Here is a 20,041-nt window from a genome sequence, read left to right as displayed (position 1 = left end):
AAATTATACCGCTGAGATGTTTGGAGGCATTAATTTAAGTAATTTAAGCACTATTTTTGATATACCTAATATGGAATCAAAAAGATCCAGAATAAAAGCGAAAATTAAAGAAACAGAAGAAAAATTTGACAATATAGAGAGTGAATCAGATGAAGAAATTTTTAAACAAATAGATGAAAAAGATAATCTGTCGGATATTCAAGAAGAACCCTATTTAGAAGCTTTGGATGAAACACTATAACAAGCCATTTAAATTTCAAGTGAAAAATAAAATCGATTTCCATGTTAAAATAGCTGAATATGTGGAAAAAATAATGAAAGTTTCTAAAAAAGATAATTTTTATGATAATTAAATAAATAAAATAATAATTAAAAGGTAAAAAATTGAATGTATGGTAATTAAAAAAGTATTAAAACAGGAAAAAAGAACACTTGTGGGAAAAATTAGGAAATTGAACGTACGTATAATTGCGTGTTAATGCTTTAAAATGATAATCATCAGACCATAAAAAAAAGGACACCTGTAAAATAGACCTAATAGTAATTAGGGGTAATTAAATAAAAAATGTACGCTAGTTGATAAATGTTTAATAAAAACACTTGAAAAGGTATATGATTCATAAAAATTTAAAGGTTTTGAGGTCATATAAAAATAAAAATGATTAATTAAACAAAAATTATATTTTAAATGTGTAAAGTTACCAATTATAGTTTTGAAATAGGAGATATTTGCTGATTATTTGAATAGTCTAATCTAAAAATAGTCTAAAATTTAAACCTAAAATGTATGGCTAAAAAAGATATACAAACAATTATGTGGTAATTAAAAAGACAATCATTTCTTCTAAAAAATTAAAAATCGTACATAAAGAACCATAGAGTATGTTTTGTGTTTAAAATGATATTAAAAATGAGCTTTTATAAAAGTGAAATAAAACCGAAAATTATTCATGAAAACAATAAAATTGGTTAGAAGGAAAAAATGTTTAAGAAATGAAGTGTCCTATACATTATAAATAAAATAGGGTCAGGTAAAATTAAAGTGGGGTCTCTAATTAAAGAAAAGGACACTCTTTTAGTAAAATAAAAGTGCAAAATGATTTACCTTGAATTAAAACAGATGTTAGAAAAAGATATAAAGATAAAAATAAAAGGTCAAACGTTACACACATAACACCACGAAAACCAAAAAACCCCCCCCCCCCCCCCCCCAACATAATGGAAAAATTTAAAGATAGAAAACTATAAATACCAAGTAAATAAAACCAAAAACACCCCCCCTAACTAAATTATTCATTTTAACAGGGGTGACATATTAAAATGATTATTTAAGAAAACATTAAATAAAAGAATGTCCTTTTATAGACTAACTTTTTAAAGGGACACTTATAAAGGAAAATTTATAAGTAAGATAATGTGGTTTATGAAATATAATAAAAAATAACTTAGGTTATAAAAATGAAAGACTTGTAAATTATTTTTTCATAAAAAATAATGTGGTTTATGGAATATAATAAAAAATAACTTAGGTTATAAAAATGAAAGACTTGTAAATTATTCTTCATAAAAGATAATGTGGTTTATGAAATATGATAAAAGATAACTTAGGTGATAAAAAATTTGTTGAAATAAAGTTAAAATTAAGCTAGAAAGTCAAAAGAAAAAAGAGACTGTCCTTTTATAAATTATGCTTTAAAAAGGGACACTCGGTCAGTTGATATATCAAATTGAAATGAATATTGTTAAAAAATTATTAAATAGATTATTAACAAAAAATAGCAAAAGAAATATAAAAATCTGTTTAAAATTGAAATAATAAATAACGGAAAAAACTTTAAGAAAACAAAGATAAGACGGTTCTTTTAAATAGAACATCTTTTTAAACAAACATAAGACTGTTCTTTTATAAAACATCTTTTTAAAACTGGACAAAAAATTGTCAACCCAAAGTAAAGTAGCTGGTGTGACATTAGTTCATTAAAAATACTCTTACAGCAAACATATCTCAAAGTAAGAAAGTTAATAATCTCAGTTATAGTAAACAAGAATTCTTGGTTTAATTTATTTTGAAATGTGAAATAAATTAAAATTATAATATAAAGTAATGTGAAATTTCAGAGAAGAAAATGGATCAAGGGAGAGATAGAGAAAGGAAAAGATATGATAGGTAAAAAATTATTACTTAAAATCTTCTTCAGTAGATGGGTTTTTTTCTGTAGCACGCTTTCTGTCGCAGTAATCTTTCAAAATTTTGTGTATCCACCTAAAGAAAGTCACCAGATAGACTAGTGGAACGATAACCTAAACAAAAAAAGTCTATGGGCTAGGAAACTAGAGAAGTGAGTAAAATCTAGTAAACTATAATAAAAGATATCCCTCAAAAGAACAAATTAAAATGGAAAACGTTCAGAAATGTCTTTATTAACCATAGCAAATTTTCTTTGAATTAATTAATTTACGATAACATTAATTCGAAGCTTTTTAGAGTTATGAAGTATATGTTAAAAGTAACTTTAAAAAGATTACCCTTATTAAGTCAAGGGTAATAACACTTTTAAAATGAAAAGTAATAATGGTAAACTCATTTTAAAAGGGGTAATTTTATATGGGGTTCATGTAAAGTTACCTGCAAAACCATAACAAAGGAATAACAGACAAGTAGGTAGCGAAGAATAGCTACGTTTATACCCAATAGCTGCGTGCACAAAGTTGAGATAAGTGTTCCATCCTAGAAAGAAAATTTTTCTTCAAAATTTAATTTCACACATTGTATTAAAAATATTCTTACGCTTATGGTATTAAAAAATTCTCAATTTTCAGTGATATTTGTAATTAAATGCTCAAAAAAGAAATGTTAATACTCAAATCTCCTGTGATTATAAAATACTCATTGAACTTTTTCTCAAAATTTTTTTTCAGCTGATTAATGCCATACCATAATTTATGAAAGTTAACTTTAATGAAAGATATTTAATATTGATAATTAAAACTAGATAGGAAAATAAGATAAATTAGTATGAATGATAACTCACATCAGTATTCAGTAAGTTTATAAGACCCAACTGAATCTTGTGCTGAGATAGTAATGGGTTCTTCTCCCAAAACTTAGCGAGAGCGTCGTCGATAATGAGGGGCTGCTGTAAGGTGTAGTTGACCCTAAACAAAGATATATCACTTATAAAAATTCTTTTTTAATTTTTAAGATAAAATTTTGATTAAACTAAGATAATGAATTGGATTAGTATGAGTAAAAGTTTATAATTTACATAATGCTATATTAAGGGGAAAATTTTCCAATGATGATCTACAAAATTTTCTAGATGCTTAGATTTAAATTTTCCAATGATAATCCACAAAATTTTCTAAATGCTTAAATTAAGTCTTCCAATGATAATCTACAAAATTTTCTAAATGCTTAGATTAAGTCTTCCAATGATAATCTACAAAATTTTTTAAACGCTTAGATTTAAATTTTTCCAATGATAATCAACAAAATTTTCTAAATGCTTAGCCTAAAATTTTATTATGATAACTTACATCATACTATACATAAATTCTTGTATATTCTCTTGAACTAAATTAACATCAATAGTGGATACAGTTAATTCTTCTAACATTTCACTTTTATAAACTTGTAGCTGCGGGCCGCAGGCCATTTCACAGATATTGTTACGAGAAATGTTAAACATTTCACAAGTAAAGTAAACTTTCAACTAAAATACCTGAATAAAGTAAGATGATACTACTTGATACTACTTGATACATTTTTCTGTTGACGTGCAAAAATTCTGAAATTAAAAATATACGTAGTTTATATGTTGTAATTAGAAAGATAAAAAGCGAAAATTTTATGACAAAGATATTTTATATATATATATAGTTAAACTTAAATTTTAAGATGTTGTGAGGATAAAAGTAAATTGAAAGTTTGGGAATATTATAATTAAAAGATAAAATTGGAAAATGATGCATTAAAATTATAAAATGATAAAAATGTACTTATTGATTTTGAAAGTCTTTAAAATAATTATTGCTAAAAAATTAAATAAAAAATTTGTTGGAAAAATTAGACATGTAAAATGTTATTGTCAGGGGAAGATATAATAATGGAAGGTACAGGGGTGGATACATCATGATTCAAATTTGTTGAAAGTTGGGAAAGATCCATTTGTACTTCTTTTAAAACCTTAAACTGTTTCTTGTTCATCAAAAGTCTCTTGAATAGCAAACCTAAAAATAATTAAAATTATTATATTTTTTTAGGAACGGAAGTCAGTCCAGAGATGAGGATAGAGGCGTTAAATGATACAACCAAGGACTGAGGGATAAGCCATATGAAAAGAAAAGATCTAAAAACGATAATAGAGAATCATCAAGTGATAACTCCATCGAAGAAATTGCTGTAAAGCCAAAGAAAACTGGTTATACACATGGTGAAATAAAAAATGTTCTGGGCGCTGCCAAGATATTCCTGTCACCAAAAAATGTGGAAATAAAAACAATGCTAGGACAACAAACACAAATCTTTGACAAAACAGTATCTGAAAAGGAATGGAAAAGTATGGATAAGAAAGTAATGGAAAAGATAGTTAAGGAACTCAATGAAAATGACTCAAGAAAGACAAAATTTGTAATAATGGATGTTGACATTTTCTCATGCTTTAGCAGTGATAGTTATGATAAAAATCTAGAGATGTACATTGGAAAGATGAGTGAAATGATAATGTCAAATGTGAATTTTGAAGAACCACCAACCATCCTGATCATGAGTTTTCCTGGCAACTCCATGGAAGATATCCACCTGCGCGATAAAAATTTGTTCCAACTAATAGAAGGGGTAAAGGAATATCTAAGACATGTAGGAAAACAGATAAATATTGAGTATATGAGCCACATCAGAAGCTCAATTGTAATGTCTGTGCTGCGTAGAAACAATCTGAATGAAAACACAAACACATATACCCAATATGTGAACAATCTAAAAGCCAGGAATACCAACAAACCAGAAATACCTATCTTCTTTGTTTACAACCTTGAAAACACTCAAAAGTATTACTTCCAAGCCAGGTGTGTTGTGGAGTACATGGAAGCCGGTCATTTCATCACTGCTCTGACCATTCTGTTGAACAATTGTGATGATCTATTTGTTAGACAAAGGAAAGTGGAATATAATGAAAAGATATTTGGTACAACAAATAATACTGAGGAAGATAAGAAAGAGTTCAAACCTGCAACTGAAAGAAGTGATCTAAGATTGAAATATCATGAAAATAAAGTTGCTCTTCTGAAAAATAAAAAAACACAAGCGGAACTTGAATTGGAAGAGTTAAAGAAAACCCAAAAGAATAGGAATCTAACTGAACTGACCAACAAACTCAAGAGGATTGAAAATAGAAGCTACGAGCTGCCAGAAAATGTAAAGCAGCTACGAAAGTACATTTCAACCTTGGAAATAAAAATAAAAAACCTTCAAAATGAAATATTGAAAGAAGATGATCAAGAAACAAAGATACTGCTGGAAATTAAATGTAAAAAAGCACAGAAGGAAATGAAAGAGCAAGAACATAAATTTAACCTTCAAAAAGAAGAAAGTGAGAAAGAATATGAAGACGACAAAGCAAAAAGAATCAAAATTGTACAGGAGAAAATAGAAAAAGAAAAAGCTGAAATTGCTAAAGATGACAAAAAAGTTGAAAGTGACTTTGAGAAGGAGAAGATAAGACATCTACAGAACATCAATAACAAGTGCCAATCTAATTTTGGATTGCTGGAAGATATTGTCAAACATTGTCAAGAGATACAAAAAAATCAAACTAAAATGACAACAGAAATGACCACAAATGATTCACTTGAGAAAGAAGTCCAAGAATTAACTTGGAAAAATGGTAATTTGACAGATAGACTAAATGCAACGCTTGAAGAATTGGAAAGAGTAAAGAAAGAAAGAATGGAAAATGAAAAAAGATGGGAGGACTTACACGAAGACTACAGGCGAAGCCAAGACCATTTGATAGAAATGCGTTCTGACATGACAACAAAAGAACAAGAAGTAAGTCAATTAACAAAGAAATTAGAACAAAATAAAATCCTTGATATGGAAACATTTACCATTAGAAGTGATGATATGGATGAAGAAATGGAGGAAGGGAAAAATGATATGGATGAAGAAATGGAGGAAGGAAAAAATTGAATGACGTCACAGGCAAAACACACAAGTGTAAATAAGTGTATATATTATAGTAAAAGTAACACATAATTGCCAGTTAGTTTTAAACTAGTAAATATAAAACATTGGAAAATTTTCTAAAAGTAAAAATATTTAAAATTTGCTAGTTATATTTGAGAATCAAACTTTTGATAAAGTATTTGTAAAGTTTTATGATAACATTAAAGTCCAATTTTTAAAAAAAGATTTATAAGGTTTATAAAGATAATATTGAAGATACTTAACTAGATTAAGTCTTCAAAAAGATAATACTTGTTTCCTATTTAAAGATATATTTAAATTATTACTTAAGAATCAAATTGTAAGGTTTCGTGATAATTTTAATGTCCAATCTTTAAAAAAAGTATATAAAGATAATATTGATAAAGTATTGCTAAAGCTTTATGATAATTTTAAAACATTGATAAAGATAATATTGAAGATACTTAATTAGATTAAATCTTCAAAAAGATAATACTTGTTCTCTATTTAAAGATATATTTAAAGTTTCAAATTAAATGAAACTTTAAAATGATAACCTTGTAAAATATTTGAAAATTTTTTACTTGTGAAATTGTATAAGAAGATAATATTTGGTGAAAGTATTTAAAGTTTAAACAAAGATAATTTAAAGTTAAACTAACGTTTTCTTTAAAAGATAGTTAAATAAGATATCTTTAGCGTTTACTTGGCGTATTTCTTCAAAAGATAATTTAAATTTTATTTAAAGTTAAAACTTTGTTAAGTATGATATGATAACACTGGATAAAAGAATATGTAAGTTCAAATTTTTTAAAAATAAGATTTTTCTTATTATTAGAAAAAACGAAGTAAAAATAGTAAAATTTAAAGTCTTAAAAACGAAAATATTCTTGATATTAAATGATAAAATTGTTGTATTTGTAAGAATAAAGTGTAATAGATCAAGTAAAGTATAATACTCTAACATAAAGATAATACTACGATAATTTTTTTTTTGCTTTCAGATCAAAATGAAAGTAATAAAATGGTTACTGATAATTTTGGTAACAATTATAAACACTAGGAAAGGAGAAGAGGAAACCATCATATATGGCACATCCCACTTTGAGGTAAGCGAAAAATTAAAAGATAATTTTAGAAAGCCAGAAAAGATAAAAATAGAGATATTGGGCATAAAGGAACTTAAAACTTTAGAGTTGCAATTGGAAAAAAATCCCTTTTTGTCTATATTAAAAGGGGAACCAAATGTATTTGACAAATGGAATGAAATCAAACAAAAACTTGGGGGTTTTGATACAAATGATAATGTGGAGAATGATAATACATGTTATATAACAAATTTGATAGACGCAATGACATATATATTAAGCACTGTTCCAAGGACAAAAAGATCAGTAGATAATATTGATGGACTAAGTGACGAAGAAATCGAAAATCTGTTTATAGAAATACAAAATAAAATTAAAACAGATCATAGAGATATATATGACGAAAGCCAAATTTTGATTCAACAGGTTATTGATGCACAGACTACAACACGAGCAAAAATAAAATTTCATAATTTTAGAAGATATTTAATGTGTCAAGTAAATGATAAAAAGAGAGAGTTATTGTTAATTATTGGCTATAATTTAATGAAAGATACACAGCTAAAAACTCCAATGGAATTAAAAAATATATATAAATCTTCTTTAAATGAATTACGTATTAAGATTACTAATTTGCTTAATATTTTAGGAAAACAGTTAAGCTACCCTGAAGAAAATGAAAACGAAAATTGCAACGATGGAGGGGAGCAACCTGAAAATGGAGAAAACGATAATAAAAACGGTAATAACCAAGAGGATGAGAATAATGACAATAACCAAGGAAATATTGACTCTGATAATCAAAATGGTGAAAGTAATCATGATACTGACTCCAGTGATAATAATAATAATAGCCAAGGAAATACTAACTCTAATAATCAAAATGATTCAGATGATCAAAATGGTAATAACCTTGACAATAATTCAGATGACAATAATTTAAATGATCAAAATGGTGATAACCTTGACAATAATTCAGATGATCAAAATGGTGATAACCTTGATAATAATTCAGATAATCAGAATGGTGAAAACAATAACAATAATGACAACGATAACAGTGATAATAGTATCACTAATGAAAATAATTCTGATAATCAGAATGGTGAAAACAATAACAATAATGACAACGATAACAGTGATAATAGTATCACTAATGAAAATTCTAATCAAAGTGAAAATGAAAATGACAGTGATAGCTATAGTGAAAACACAAATAAAGAAAGCATTTTGCACTTTTATAATAATATTCGCAAAATGATAGTGTCAATTAATTTAGAAGCTAATGGAAAAGCTGGAAATACATTAAATGAACTAATCAACAAAATAGATCAACAACTGTCAGTTATGAAGAATGATATATCAAATAATTTTGGAGAAAAATTTAATGAAAGTCTTGAAGAAATTTATAAACTACTACAGAGCAGCTTCAACATATTAATCAACACCCTAAGTGATGAAGAAAAAAGGAAGCTGGAAGAGCTGGATACAATTACAGGTGAAGACAGTAATGTTAAAATTAACATCAGCCTTAAAATATTATCAATGGTTGAAACGATAAAAAGTATGGTGCAGTTACTAAATTTAACCTTTAAATCTTATCAATTAAATAGTCTAGATGATAGCTTTCTTACTAATAGGGATGATAATATTAGCGAAAGGAGTGTTGATAATGATATATGCCAATCAACTCCCAATAAATGCACTAGCGATGGTATCCAAATATCAGTTATGAAAGATAAACTTAAAAAAGTCTTAATGTTAGATGACATTAGTGAAATTAAAATAGATAATAAAAAGGGAAGTTCTGAAATCTATGAAGAAGTTATTGAATTAATTTCTTTCAAGGATTACCTCAATAAAATCTCTAATTTTGAGAAAAGTAAATATAATTTTTCATCTCAGAAAAAACAGTTTAATATAGAAGGTTTAAAGGAAATATTAGAAGATGAAAGAAAAAATCACAGTATTATGGAAACATTGATTCAAATTATAAATTATCTTTTAGAGCTAGAAGAAAAATTAAAAAATTCAGAAATAGCAGTTTTAGATAAAAAATTATTTGCAGAATGTAAAATTATGGGAAGTTTTAAAAGCTTAGTTGTATCAAACAATACAATTTTTGGTTTTAAAAAGAAAATATCTCCTGCTTATAAAGTTATCCCAGTGCCATTTTGCTTCGATAAAAAATGTCTTATTCTAGATGCAAAAAATTATGTTATAGACAATAAGGGAATATGTGAAGGACAAATAATTGAAGATAAAAACTATTGTCTAAATGAAATTATAGATATTCCGTGTAAGCAAGAAAAGAAAAATACAGAAAAATGCCAATTTAAAAAAGCTAAAAAAGGTCAAACTATTATTTTGTTTAATAGGGAATATAAATGTGAAAGTACATGTACTTTTAGGAAAGACGGGGTAATTACAGAACAATCTTTTATAACAAATAAAGATTTTAATAATAACTTTTCAGAAGATAAAACAATTTTTGAAAGATTTGCTTCAGAAAATATATATATTCAAATCTCATTATACATGGCAAATTTGATTCTAGGATATATTGTTCTTAGTATATTTAAAAGAATTATGAGAAAATGTATTAAATTGTGTCACAAAAAAAGGAAAAGAAAAGATAATATAGAAATGATAGTTGTAAATAAAGAAAATAGACCTATGGTTAGACCAGCTAGAAACCAAAGGCGTATTCAGTTTAATCCCACAGCACCCTAACTCATATATAAATTAATTTTAGATAATACCTGTGAGACACAATAAGAAAAGATTCAGCAGGATGCTGAAAATTAAAGATGTCCATAGTACAGCGCCAGAGAAATTAATAGAGGGAAGATCCATCTCATCAAGGTACTGTATTTTATCCTAAATAAAAAATAAAAAAGATAAGATAATTTTATGACAATCCTGGGAAGAAATATTAGAATGATAATTTTAGTACGATAATTTAAATAGAAAGACAAAATGGTTAAAGGAAAATTATGCGAGAAAATGCCTAAAGAAAATTTTAAGATATTTAATTTAAAAGTGTAAACTAAATGATAGTTGAAAAATTCATTAAAATAAAATTCTGTTTACTTTTAAGGTATCCAAAGATAGGTCAACAGACCCTGACAAGAATGAAATGGCGCTGACCGGTTCATTAACCAGAAATTTAAATGCCTGCGCCACAGTAAACACAGACATGATTTTGGTAAACTGAAGGTAAATGGTGTTACTACAGTTCATTTTAGAAAATATCTATAAAAAAAATATTAAAAGATATTACTTTTTTATGATAACCATGCAAAGTTATTGAAAGTTTAAAAGATAATCTTATAATTTATAAAAGTATTAAAAAGATATTACTTTTGGAAGATTTATGATAACCATACAAAGTTATTGAAAGTTTAAAAGATAATTTTTTAAAAATTGAAAGTAAAAATGATAAATTCTAGTAGACGTGTATAGATCACTGGCCACTGTAAAACTAATCATTAAAACATTATAGGAAATTGGGTTGAAACCAGTAACAACAAAAACCTGAAATTAAAGAAGCCAAAACTAACAAGGATAAAGAGATAGTAAAGTGATTTCTTATTTAATTTTTCATTGCAAATTAAATGTAAAAGTAGTGGTTTATTTTCCTTTTTATAAAAAATAGAAAATTTTATTATTAAAGAAATTTTTACAAATTATGTTAAGGTCTCCTCAGAAAGTTTTCAGTAAAAATTTTATGAAAAGTAATAAGCAAATTAAGATTTTTTTTGTTGAAAAGTAAAATTACAGAAGAAAATTTTTTTTCCATTTTAATCATTTGAATATTATGAATAAGCAAATTAAAATTTTTTTATCTTTTGATTAGCAATTTAGAACTTAAAAAATTTTTTTATATATCGCTTTTGGAATTATTATTGATACAAATTAAAGGGAAATCACTTATACCTGACTGATGAGTCAACAAGTCGTTCCGGGTACGAGTCCGACAAACAAGAGCAGAGAAGTTCACCAATCTGCTGAGACAACATGCACATCCTTCTCTCCCTGAAATATGGAGAAATGTATACATTGGATATTCAATTGGAATTATCAGGAGCTGATGATCCATAACCACATATGCAGCCAGGAGTGCTTACAACTAGAATTACTGAAACAGCAGCTGCCACCAGATGAATCCCTTATTAATCTTTTTAATATTTCCAAAATGTGTTTAAATTTCTACAATTTTGAGTTCTAAATACAAGCTAAAATTCCTTTTTTTTCTTTAAATAAAGCAAAACTACAGTATGATTTTTAAATTTTTAATTTTAAGTAAAACAATTAGAAAAGTAATTTTTTTTATATTTACATTCAAATATTCAAGTTTATTCAGAAAATTTTTTTTATCAAATAGTCTAATTAAAATTTTGTTTTACCTAATTAAAAGAAATTTTTAGCTTTTTGAGGGCAGACTGTAACACTTTTTTATTAAAAGTAATATTTAAATAAAATTTAAGTATTAAAATTGTAGATAATTGTTCTGAATTAAATAAAATATGATCTCTATGACGTAAATAAAAGATATTAACCACACTTGTAAAATGTGATGTATTATTATAAAATTTTGTAATTGTGGAGTTAGATTATAACCATTAAAGAGATTACACTGAAATATAATATAGAAGAAAATTATTTTGTTACCATCATTAGCGGACTTATTACAAAGTACATCGCTCAAAGTAAAAAAACACGGCATTTATTCAATTTCAAAGTCAATCTCTCTCTCATTTTCGTATTACACGTCGCTTCGCTCCGGTTAAAGACACTTAAACTCAATGTCCCCTTTCTCTTTTTTATATCAAGGAAAACATGTCTAACTAATAAGAAAACTTTATTATAAAACTTTGGGGACTAGTGTAATAAACAGACCAATATTCTCTCCCTCCCTTTTATATCAAGGAGAACACATCTAATTAATAAGAAAACGTTATAATAAATCTATCTATCTATCCGTTATGGCTGATGGCCCTTCTACCTCTCTATCTCCCCTTGTGTTAGCTTTGGTATGTATCACGCCTCGCTTCGCTCGGGTTTCAAGACAATAGACACTATCTATCTATCTTATGGCTGATGTACGGGCCCCTCTACCTTCCTATATCAATACTCTAGTTGTTACCTGGGTATATCCATCAATACTCTAGTTGTTACCTGGGTATACCCATCAATACTCTAGTTGTTACCTGGGTATATCCATCAATACTCTAGTTGTTACCTGGGTATATCCATCAATACTCTAGTTGTTACCTGGGTATATCCATCAATACTCTAGTTGTTACCTGGGTATATCCATCAATACTATAGTTCTTACCTGGGTATACCCATCAATACTCTAGTTGTTACCTGGGTAATAAATACTGTATTTCTTACCTGGGTAAAGAGAAAAATCAATCAATCAATCAATTTTTTAGAATTAGGCTTACATATCACAAAAAAAAATCAATGATTTTTTAAAGATTAAGCTTTATATCAATTGAATGATTGGATTTTAAAAATATCAAAAGAAATCAATCAATCAATCATTTTTTAAGGATTGAGCTTTATGTCAATTTAAGGATTGGACTTTAAAAATTATAAAAGAAATCAACCAATCAAATTTTAAGGATTGGGCTTTAGAAATTTTAAAAAAATCAATCAATTAATTTTTAAGGATTGGGCTTTATGTCAATTGAAGGATTGACTTTAGAAATTACAAAAAAATCTATCAATCAATCAATTTTTAAGGATTGGGCTTTATGTCAATTGAAGGATTGGACTTTAGAAATATCAAAAGAAATCAATCAATCAATCAATTTTTAAGGATTGGGCTTTATGTCAAATGAAGGATTGGATTTTAGAAATTACAAAAAAAAGCAATCAATCAATCAAACTTTAACAATTTTTAAGGATTAGGCTTTATGTCAATTTAAGGATTGGACTTTAAGAATATCAAAACAAATCAATCAATTTTTAAGGATTGGGCTTTATATCAATTGAAGGATTGGACTTTAGAAATAAAAAAAATCAATCAATTAATTTTTAAGGATTAGGCTTTATGTCAATTGAAGGATTGACTTTAGAAATTACAAAAAAAAATCAATCAATCAATCAATTTTTAAGGATTGGGCTTTATGTCAATTGAAAGATTGACTTTAGAAATTACAAAAAAAAATCAATCAATCAATCAATTTTTAAGGATTGGGCTTTATGACTTTAGAAATTACAAAAAATCAATCAATCAATCTTTAAGGATTGGGCTTTATGCCAATTGAAGGATTGGACTTTAGAAATTACAAAAAAAATCAATCAATAAATTATTAAGGATTGAGCTTTATATTGAAGGATTGGACTTTAGAAATAAAAAAAAAATCAATCAATTAATTTTTAAGGATTGGGCTTTGTCAATTGAAGGATTGGACTTTAGAAAAATTAAAAGAAAGAAATCAATCAATCAATTTTAAAGGATTGGGCTTTATATCAATTGAAGGATTGGACTTTAGAAATTTCAAAAAAAAAACAATCAATCAATCAAATTTTAACAAATTTTAAGGATTGGGCTTTATGTTAATTTAAGGATTGGACTTTAAGAATATCAAAAGAAATCAATCAATCAATTTTTATGGATTGGGCTTTATGTCAATTGAAGGATTGACTTAAGAAATTACAAAAAAAATCAATCAATCTATCAATTTTTAAGGATTGGGCTTTATGTCAATTGAAGGATTGGACTTTAGAAAAATTAAAAGAAAGAAATCAATCAATCAATTTTAAAGGATTGGGCTTTTATCAATTGAAGGATTGGACTTTAGAAATTACAAAAAAAAACAATCAATCAATCAAACTTTAACAAAATTTAGGGATTGGGCTTTATGTTAATTTAAGGATTGGACTTTAAGAATATCAAAAGAAATCAATCAATCAATCAATTTTTGAGGATTGGGCTTTATGTCAATTGAAGGATTGACTTAAGAAATTACAAAAAAATCAATCAATCTATCAATTTTTAAGGATTGGGCTTTATGTCAATTGAAGGATTGACTTTAGAAATTAAAAAAGAAATCAATCAATCAATTTTTAAGGATTGGGCTTTATGTCAATTGAAGGATTGGACTTTAGAAATCACAAAAAATATCAATTAAATAATCAATTTTTAAGCATTAGGCTTAGAAATTACAAGAAAAAATCTATAAATTTTTAAGGCCTGGGCTTGGGAATTTAAGGATAAGGCTATAGAAATTACAAGAAAAATCAATCAATCAATCAAAAACGAATTTGCCACCAGTTCAGACTTAATTGGGGGGGGGGGGGGGGAGGTTGGGGGTTAAGGCTAGCTTAGGGTGCCGCCAAATACTAGATTTGCCGCCAATTCATACTTAAATGGGGGGGGGGGGGAGGGTTAAGGTTAGCTTAGGGTACTGCCAAATACCGGATTTGCCGCTAATTTTGGGCTTAGTTTGATTATAACCAAATGTATAAAAATATTAAATGATCCATAATTAATAACAGTTTGACTTAAGAAGAGCATTTGAATACACACCAACACCCAACTTTACATAAATAAATGGAAAAAATATAAATATCAGCGGCAGCAGCTGTACTTGGAAGCTGCCACCCGCCACAGTTGGCAGGAAAATGGCGACAAATTTACATCAAATCTTATCATGTCATGTAAAAAAACCTAAGTTTAAAATCATAAGTCTCTCAGTAAAAAAATTCAGTAACAGAAGGCATTTAAGCTCATTTCTCTTGCTCTTTTTTTTTGGCGACAATTTTAAATTTGCATTTTGGCTGCTCCCCCCCCCCTTCCCCCCTGCCTTCTTACAATCTCCACAATATGATTTATTTGGATACCCAATGTCAAATTTGGGTTAGGTTAGCCTAGGTTATATTAGGTTTAGAGAAGCCTTACAGGGTTAGGGTATATTTGTCGCCAAAAATACCTAATAGAAGAGAATGGGGGGAGAAAAGGGTGAAAAAGTCAACACTCCTACAAAAATAGTTTAAAACGGGCACAGTTAGTCTAGGCTAATGGGAAATGTCGCCCTGTTTCCAAAATGGCCTCTACCAAGATTCTAGGACAGACGAGTCAAGAGTTATAAGTGTAAACTTAAAAATAGCCTCAAACCTGTCCTGTCATCACCACCTTCAAATTTGGGGGTTTCAGTTAGTCTAGGCTGGTGGTAAATGTCGCCCCGTTTCCAAAATTGCCTCTACCAGGATTCTAGGACAGACAAGTAAAGAGTTATAAGTGTAAACTTAAAAATAGCTTCAAACCTGTCCTGTCATCACCTGCTTCAAGTTTGGGGGTTTCAGTTAGTCTAGGCTGGTGGTAAATGTCGCCCCGTTTCCAAAACTGTATAAAACGTTAAGTTAGGCCAACTGGGAGGTATTTTATTGAAGATTTTGTAAAAAAAAAGCAGTCACCCATCCAAGTAATTTTTTGACCCAAGTCTGCTTAACTTAAAGATCAAAACGCCAGGGTGCTACCGATTGCGACAAAAAAACTTGGAATGATTCTTGCTCGCGAAAGGCCTATTTGATTGGATTATGTTTTAAATCTGTATATTGCACTGGTTTACATGCCACCAGGTCCACAAAAATGATCTGATTGACTTGAAATTTTCTGGAGACCTCAACAAATAACATATCTAGCATTGGGCTGAAGGATTTGCCGCTTAAGATCTTATAAACGGATCTATTAGCGTTTTAGTGTACACACGCTTTGGATCATAGAATCTTAACGGAGAGAGATAGAGAAAAGATCAAGGTGGCTATAGAAAGGTCTTATCCTTGCCTAGAGAAAACTCAAAACAACTACCCATCTATCTCTAACCCAGGTCACACAATATTGAGTCAAACAATATAAAATTTGTTAATTTTAATTTTAAAAAAAAAGAAACAACAGAGAAGACAATGGTCTGTTTATTTATTATACTAGTCCCCAAAGTTTTATAGTAACGTGTTCTTATTTGTTGGCTTAACAACTTTGGGGATTAGTTGTGTTTTAATAATTTGTTCTTTGCCTTAGATATAACGTGTTTTAGGTTATTTTAAACTTTTTCTTTGTATTTGATCAGTCTACTTGCCAATGGATAATTTCTGATATATACATTAGATACTTTATTAGCCTAGTGAAGATTACTAGGTAAAGATCAACACAGCACCCAGTGACAGTGATAAGGTAAAGTTCAGTACAGAGCCTAGTAAGAGTATCTAGGTCAAGACCATGACACTGTCTAGTAAGAGTATCTAGGTGAAGATCAGGTACTGAGCCTAGTGAGAGAAACTATTTGAAGACCATGACACTGTCTAGTAAGAGTATCTAGGTGAAGATCTGCTATGTAATCCCTAGAGATAGCAACTCAACGTAGTGAAAACCTGCCAAGACCTATTCTGAGCCACTAGGGGAGATATACTGAAGATCTACTGAGTGCCAGCCTGTTACAGTACCTGCCAGATAATCAGAACAGTTATTACACCAGTGGAGGAATTAAAAAGTTGGATTGAAGGTGCAGAATAGTGTAACACTACTGCTAGTAGCATATATCAGACGGAGGGATACTATCCTGTTACAGATACAGCACACCAAATGCAAGCATACCTGTAGATTTTACCATGAACAGAATCTACTAACAAAAAAGGTTATAGACAAATAAAGACTGCTACTGTTTAGAGATAGAATTATTGTTACGGAACCTGTTTTATATATGTGGCTATTATAATTGGCCTAGTTTTGGTTGATATATATCCCTGTCATAATAAAATAAATAAAGCCACACACAAATTTGAATAAATGAATTACTTTATTGTGTAAATAATTAGATACATTACATAACTTTATTATATACCTATATTTATATATATTGATAATAGTAGTAATATAATGATATAATAATAGAATAATAGTTCTCACCCACTTTGAAGAAAAATTTATAATTTACAAATGTGGCTAGAACTACTGTATGTGTGTGTGTTGTATACATTTTCATAACTATAATGAAAACAAACAAACAAACATAATTGATAACAAAAAAGCAAGGAGGCAAAATTTACATCAACAAAATAAGAGAAAATTTAGTAATAATAAACCTTAAAATGCATGGTATTAAGGTATTAACAATTATACATTACAGTGAATCATTTCTCTTTCTTCTTCTTCTGCCAAAAAAAGTAAAATAATTTGACATTCTAAAGTAGGACCTGTAAAAATTTCCAAATAGTGTTTTTGTTCATTGAAGAATGGAAAGAGAAAAGCTGGCACTGTGTACAGAGTTGGTGTGTGTGTTATATCTAGGATACAAAATATAATTTTATTTAGAAACTCAGATCTAACACTTGAAAATATATATGATGTTAAAAACAACAAAATTTTTATTCTTTTTTTTTCTCCAGATAAAATGCAGAAAATATAATAATAGTGTTTCAACACACAGATGTGTGAGAGATAGGTTGGTTGGCTGTGCGGCCATTTTCTTTAACAAACAGCCAACAGTCAACCAACTGCAGCCAAGGGATCAGGCAACATGAGTGGGTATTTATTTATCTAACAATGTGTGTTTTTTTTTAATTACAGAAGGTATTTTTTATGTTAAAACTTTTGTCCGCAGTAGTAGTAGGCATTGATTTTAATTTCTAAACACAACTATGTAAAGATGATATTTTGAAGGTGGAAATAAAACAAAAACCTATGACTACTGCGGAATCAAGTTATTAAGAATTACATAAGGACATAAACATAATATTACACAAAAATTCTAATTATCACAGCAGCATTTTTAATTAAGAATAGTTATTAGGAGAAGAGAGAGATTTTTTCAGTTAGGAGGAAGGGGTTAGGATTATAAAAATAAATTATAACTATCTCTCTCTTTATATATATATACATTAATATATAATTTATTTAATAAACTTTGCATTGTAGTAATAACAACAAAATTCTAAGGACATTATTTAAATTTAAAATAAGTGTAAATTTGCATTATATATATTTATATTATGTTATTTTATATATTTTACAGTATGATATATACCTTAATATACACACACATAGAATAATAATGGAGATTGTTGTGAGGTTTTATTTTCAAATTTCAAACACAGAATGAATACTTATATAGAAAAAATATAGAACTTTATAATTTTATTCCTCTAATAAAAATATATGCTGACAGCACGACTACTCTACAATACAGAACATATCACAAGATTAATGAGTTGTTACAGCCCCCGGAGTAAGAAAAAGTTACACAGTTCAACTTTTATGCGCATATTCCTTGCAAGAAGGAGCAGTTAAGAAATATCAGAACATATTGAACTTTTATGCGCATATTCATTGCAAGAAGGACCAGTTACGAAGAACATATTCAACTTTTGTATTCTACACACACAGTATATCAGTGTGTGTCTGTGTTGATTTCTTTAATTATTTTAATTTAAACTCTAGGAACTGTAGCTTCTTCTTTTTATTAAGGAGTATAATGTTATTTATAATAATAAAAATAATTACAATTTGTCCATTGGCTGAGGAAAATAATTTCCCACCACTCCTCTGGACAAATTGGTATAATTTTTGTAAAAATAAATCTATATGAATGCATAATTCTGTGTCAAGGTTTTTCTTTACTGTGTAGTTAAAAAAATAATTAATAATAATAATGAGAATAGTAAACATCTAATAATAGAAAATAAAGTAAAAATACCATAAAACACATTTGCTTGACCCCTTGGATCATTTTATGAGCTCAGCAGTATCTCTCTCCACCACACAATATCTGTAATACAGACAGAGAGACAGAGAGAGAGAGAGAGAGAAAGAGATATTATCAAAAATAGATTATACTAATTATATATTCTGTTTAAATTGGATTCCTATGAGACTGTTATATATATATTTACATGGAGAAATATTTTTTAATATCTTTAAATTTTGGAGCATTTTTTTTTCACTGGCTTTATAGTTGAATATATATTTACACAATGATTGCTAGGTACTAACTTACTACTACTACTGCTACAGCCAAAGAAAATAATTAACTCCGGACACAAGAACGCTAGGGTGCACAGCAGAGAGTGGGGTGTAGCTTATTTATACAAAGTGTGTGTGTGTGTATGTATGTGTATGTAGTACACAAGATATTATTTATATATATTTATACATTATTAATTAATAGACTAATAATCCATCATGCATGTCTGTGTGTGTAGGAGCTTTATAATCAATCAATCCCTGGGTATCTTCTCTCTCTCTCTCTCTCTCTCTCTGTATCTATCTCTATATATATCTAGAGCCTTTGTTGTTGATGTTGCCAAGCTGATTGCCAGGCAGCCAACTGTTGCTGTTGCCTACAACAAAAATAACATTATGAAACACTGTGTATCCTTTACATAATATTTGCTACTCTTGAGAAAAAAATACATAATTAACAGGTGGATTATCTATAACACAAATGATGTGTCTGTCTGTTCGTCCGTCCCTTAAGATCTCGGTAACCACTGGACAGATCAGAAACTACTCTTCAGGGTATATACCTATTAGTCCTGTGGTGGGTTTAAGCTATTTTCTTGGGGGGTGGGACTCCCCCAAAAACAAAAAAAATCCCCCCTCCATTTTTTCGGTTTATGGGCAGTTAATGCCATAAAACTATTGGCAGCATTTTTTTTATTTACCTCTTGGGGCACAGCCCCTAGAGGCTCGAGTCGAAGCGACTAGTTATTATTATTCTTATAATACAGTGTGTGATAACAGCTCAAAGAAGAA

General features: G+C 28.4%; 2 protein-coding genes and 1 long non-coding RNA gene across 9 annotated transcripts in view; 1 reads left to right on the top strand and 2 right to left on the bottom strand.

Moving 5' to 3' along the window:
• Positions 1-20,041, top strand: part of LOC145306744 (OCIA domain-containing protein 1-like) — a 369,294-nt gene that overhangs the window by 308,242 nt on the left and 41,011 nt on the right. The window lies entirely within an intron of this gene.
• On the bottom strand, positions 3,787-11,309 carry LOC145307067 (uncharacterized). Its single transcript, XR_013875274.1, has 3 exons — positions 11,215-11,309; positions 10,038-10,155; positions 3,787-4,230 (listed from the first exon to the last, which is right to left on the bottom strand). It is a non-coding gene; the product is annotated as an uncharacterized LOC145307067 (long non-coding RNA).
• The window catches only part of LOC145307066 (uncharacterized), a 29,310-nt gene continuing 26,337 nt past the window's right edge, over positions 17,069-20,041 (bottom strand). For 2 of the 7 annotated variants that reach the window (XR_013875272.1, XR_013875269.1), the window contains exons 13-14: positions 19,376-19,626; positions 17,069-18,314 (exon numbers count right to left, since the gene is read on the bottom strand). Coding sequence is in view for 2 of the 7 variants with exons in the window: in XM_080149406.1 (XP_080005532.1) it covers positions 19,566-19,626 (61 nt within the window). In the remaining 5 variants the exon portion in view is untranslated. Of the gene's footprint in view, positions 18,315-18,411; positions 19,627-20,041 lie in introns of those variants that run through there. The other 5 variants (XR_013875273.1, XR_013875270.1, XM_080149406.1 and 2 more) reach the window with 3 other exon arrangements.

The sequence above is a fragment of the Acartia tonsa genome, chromosome 15, assembly GCF_053477335.1.
Source record: "Acartia tonsa isolate MP-2025a chromosome 15, ASM5347733v1, whole genome shotgun sequence".
Taxonomy (NCBI): Eukaryota; Metazoa; Arthropoda; class Copepoda; order Calanoida; family Acartiidae; genus Acartia; species Acartia tonsa.
Note: the sequence above shows the minus strand (reverse complement) of the source record. Positions and strands in the feature narration are given on the sequence as shown.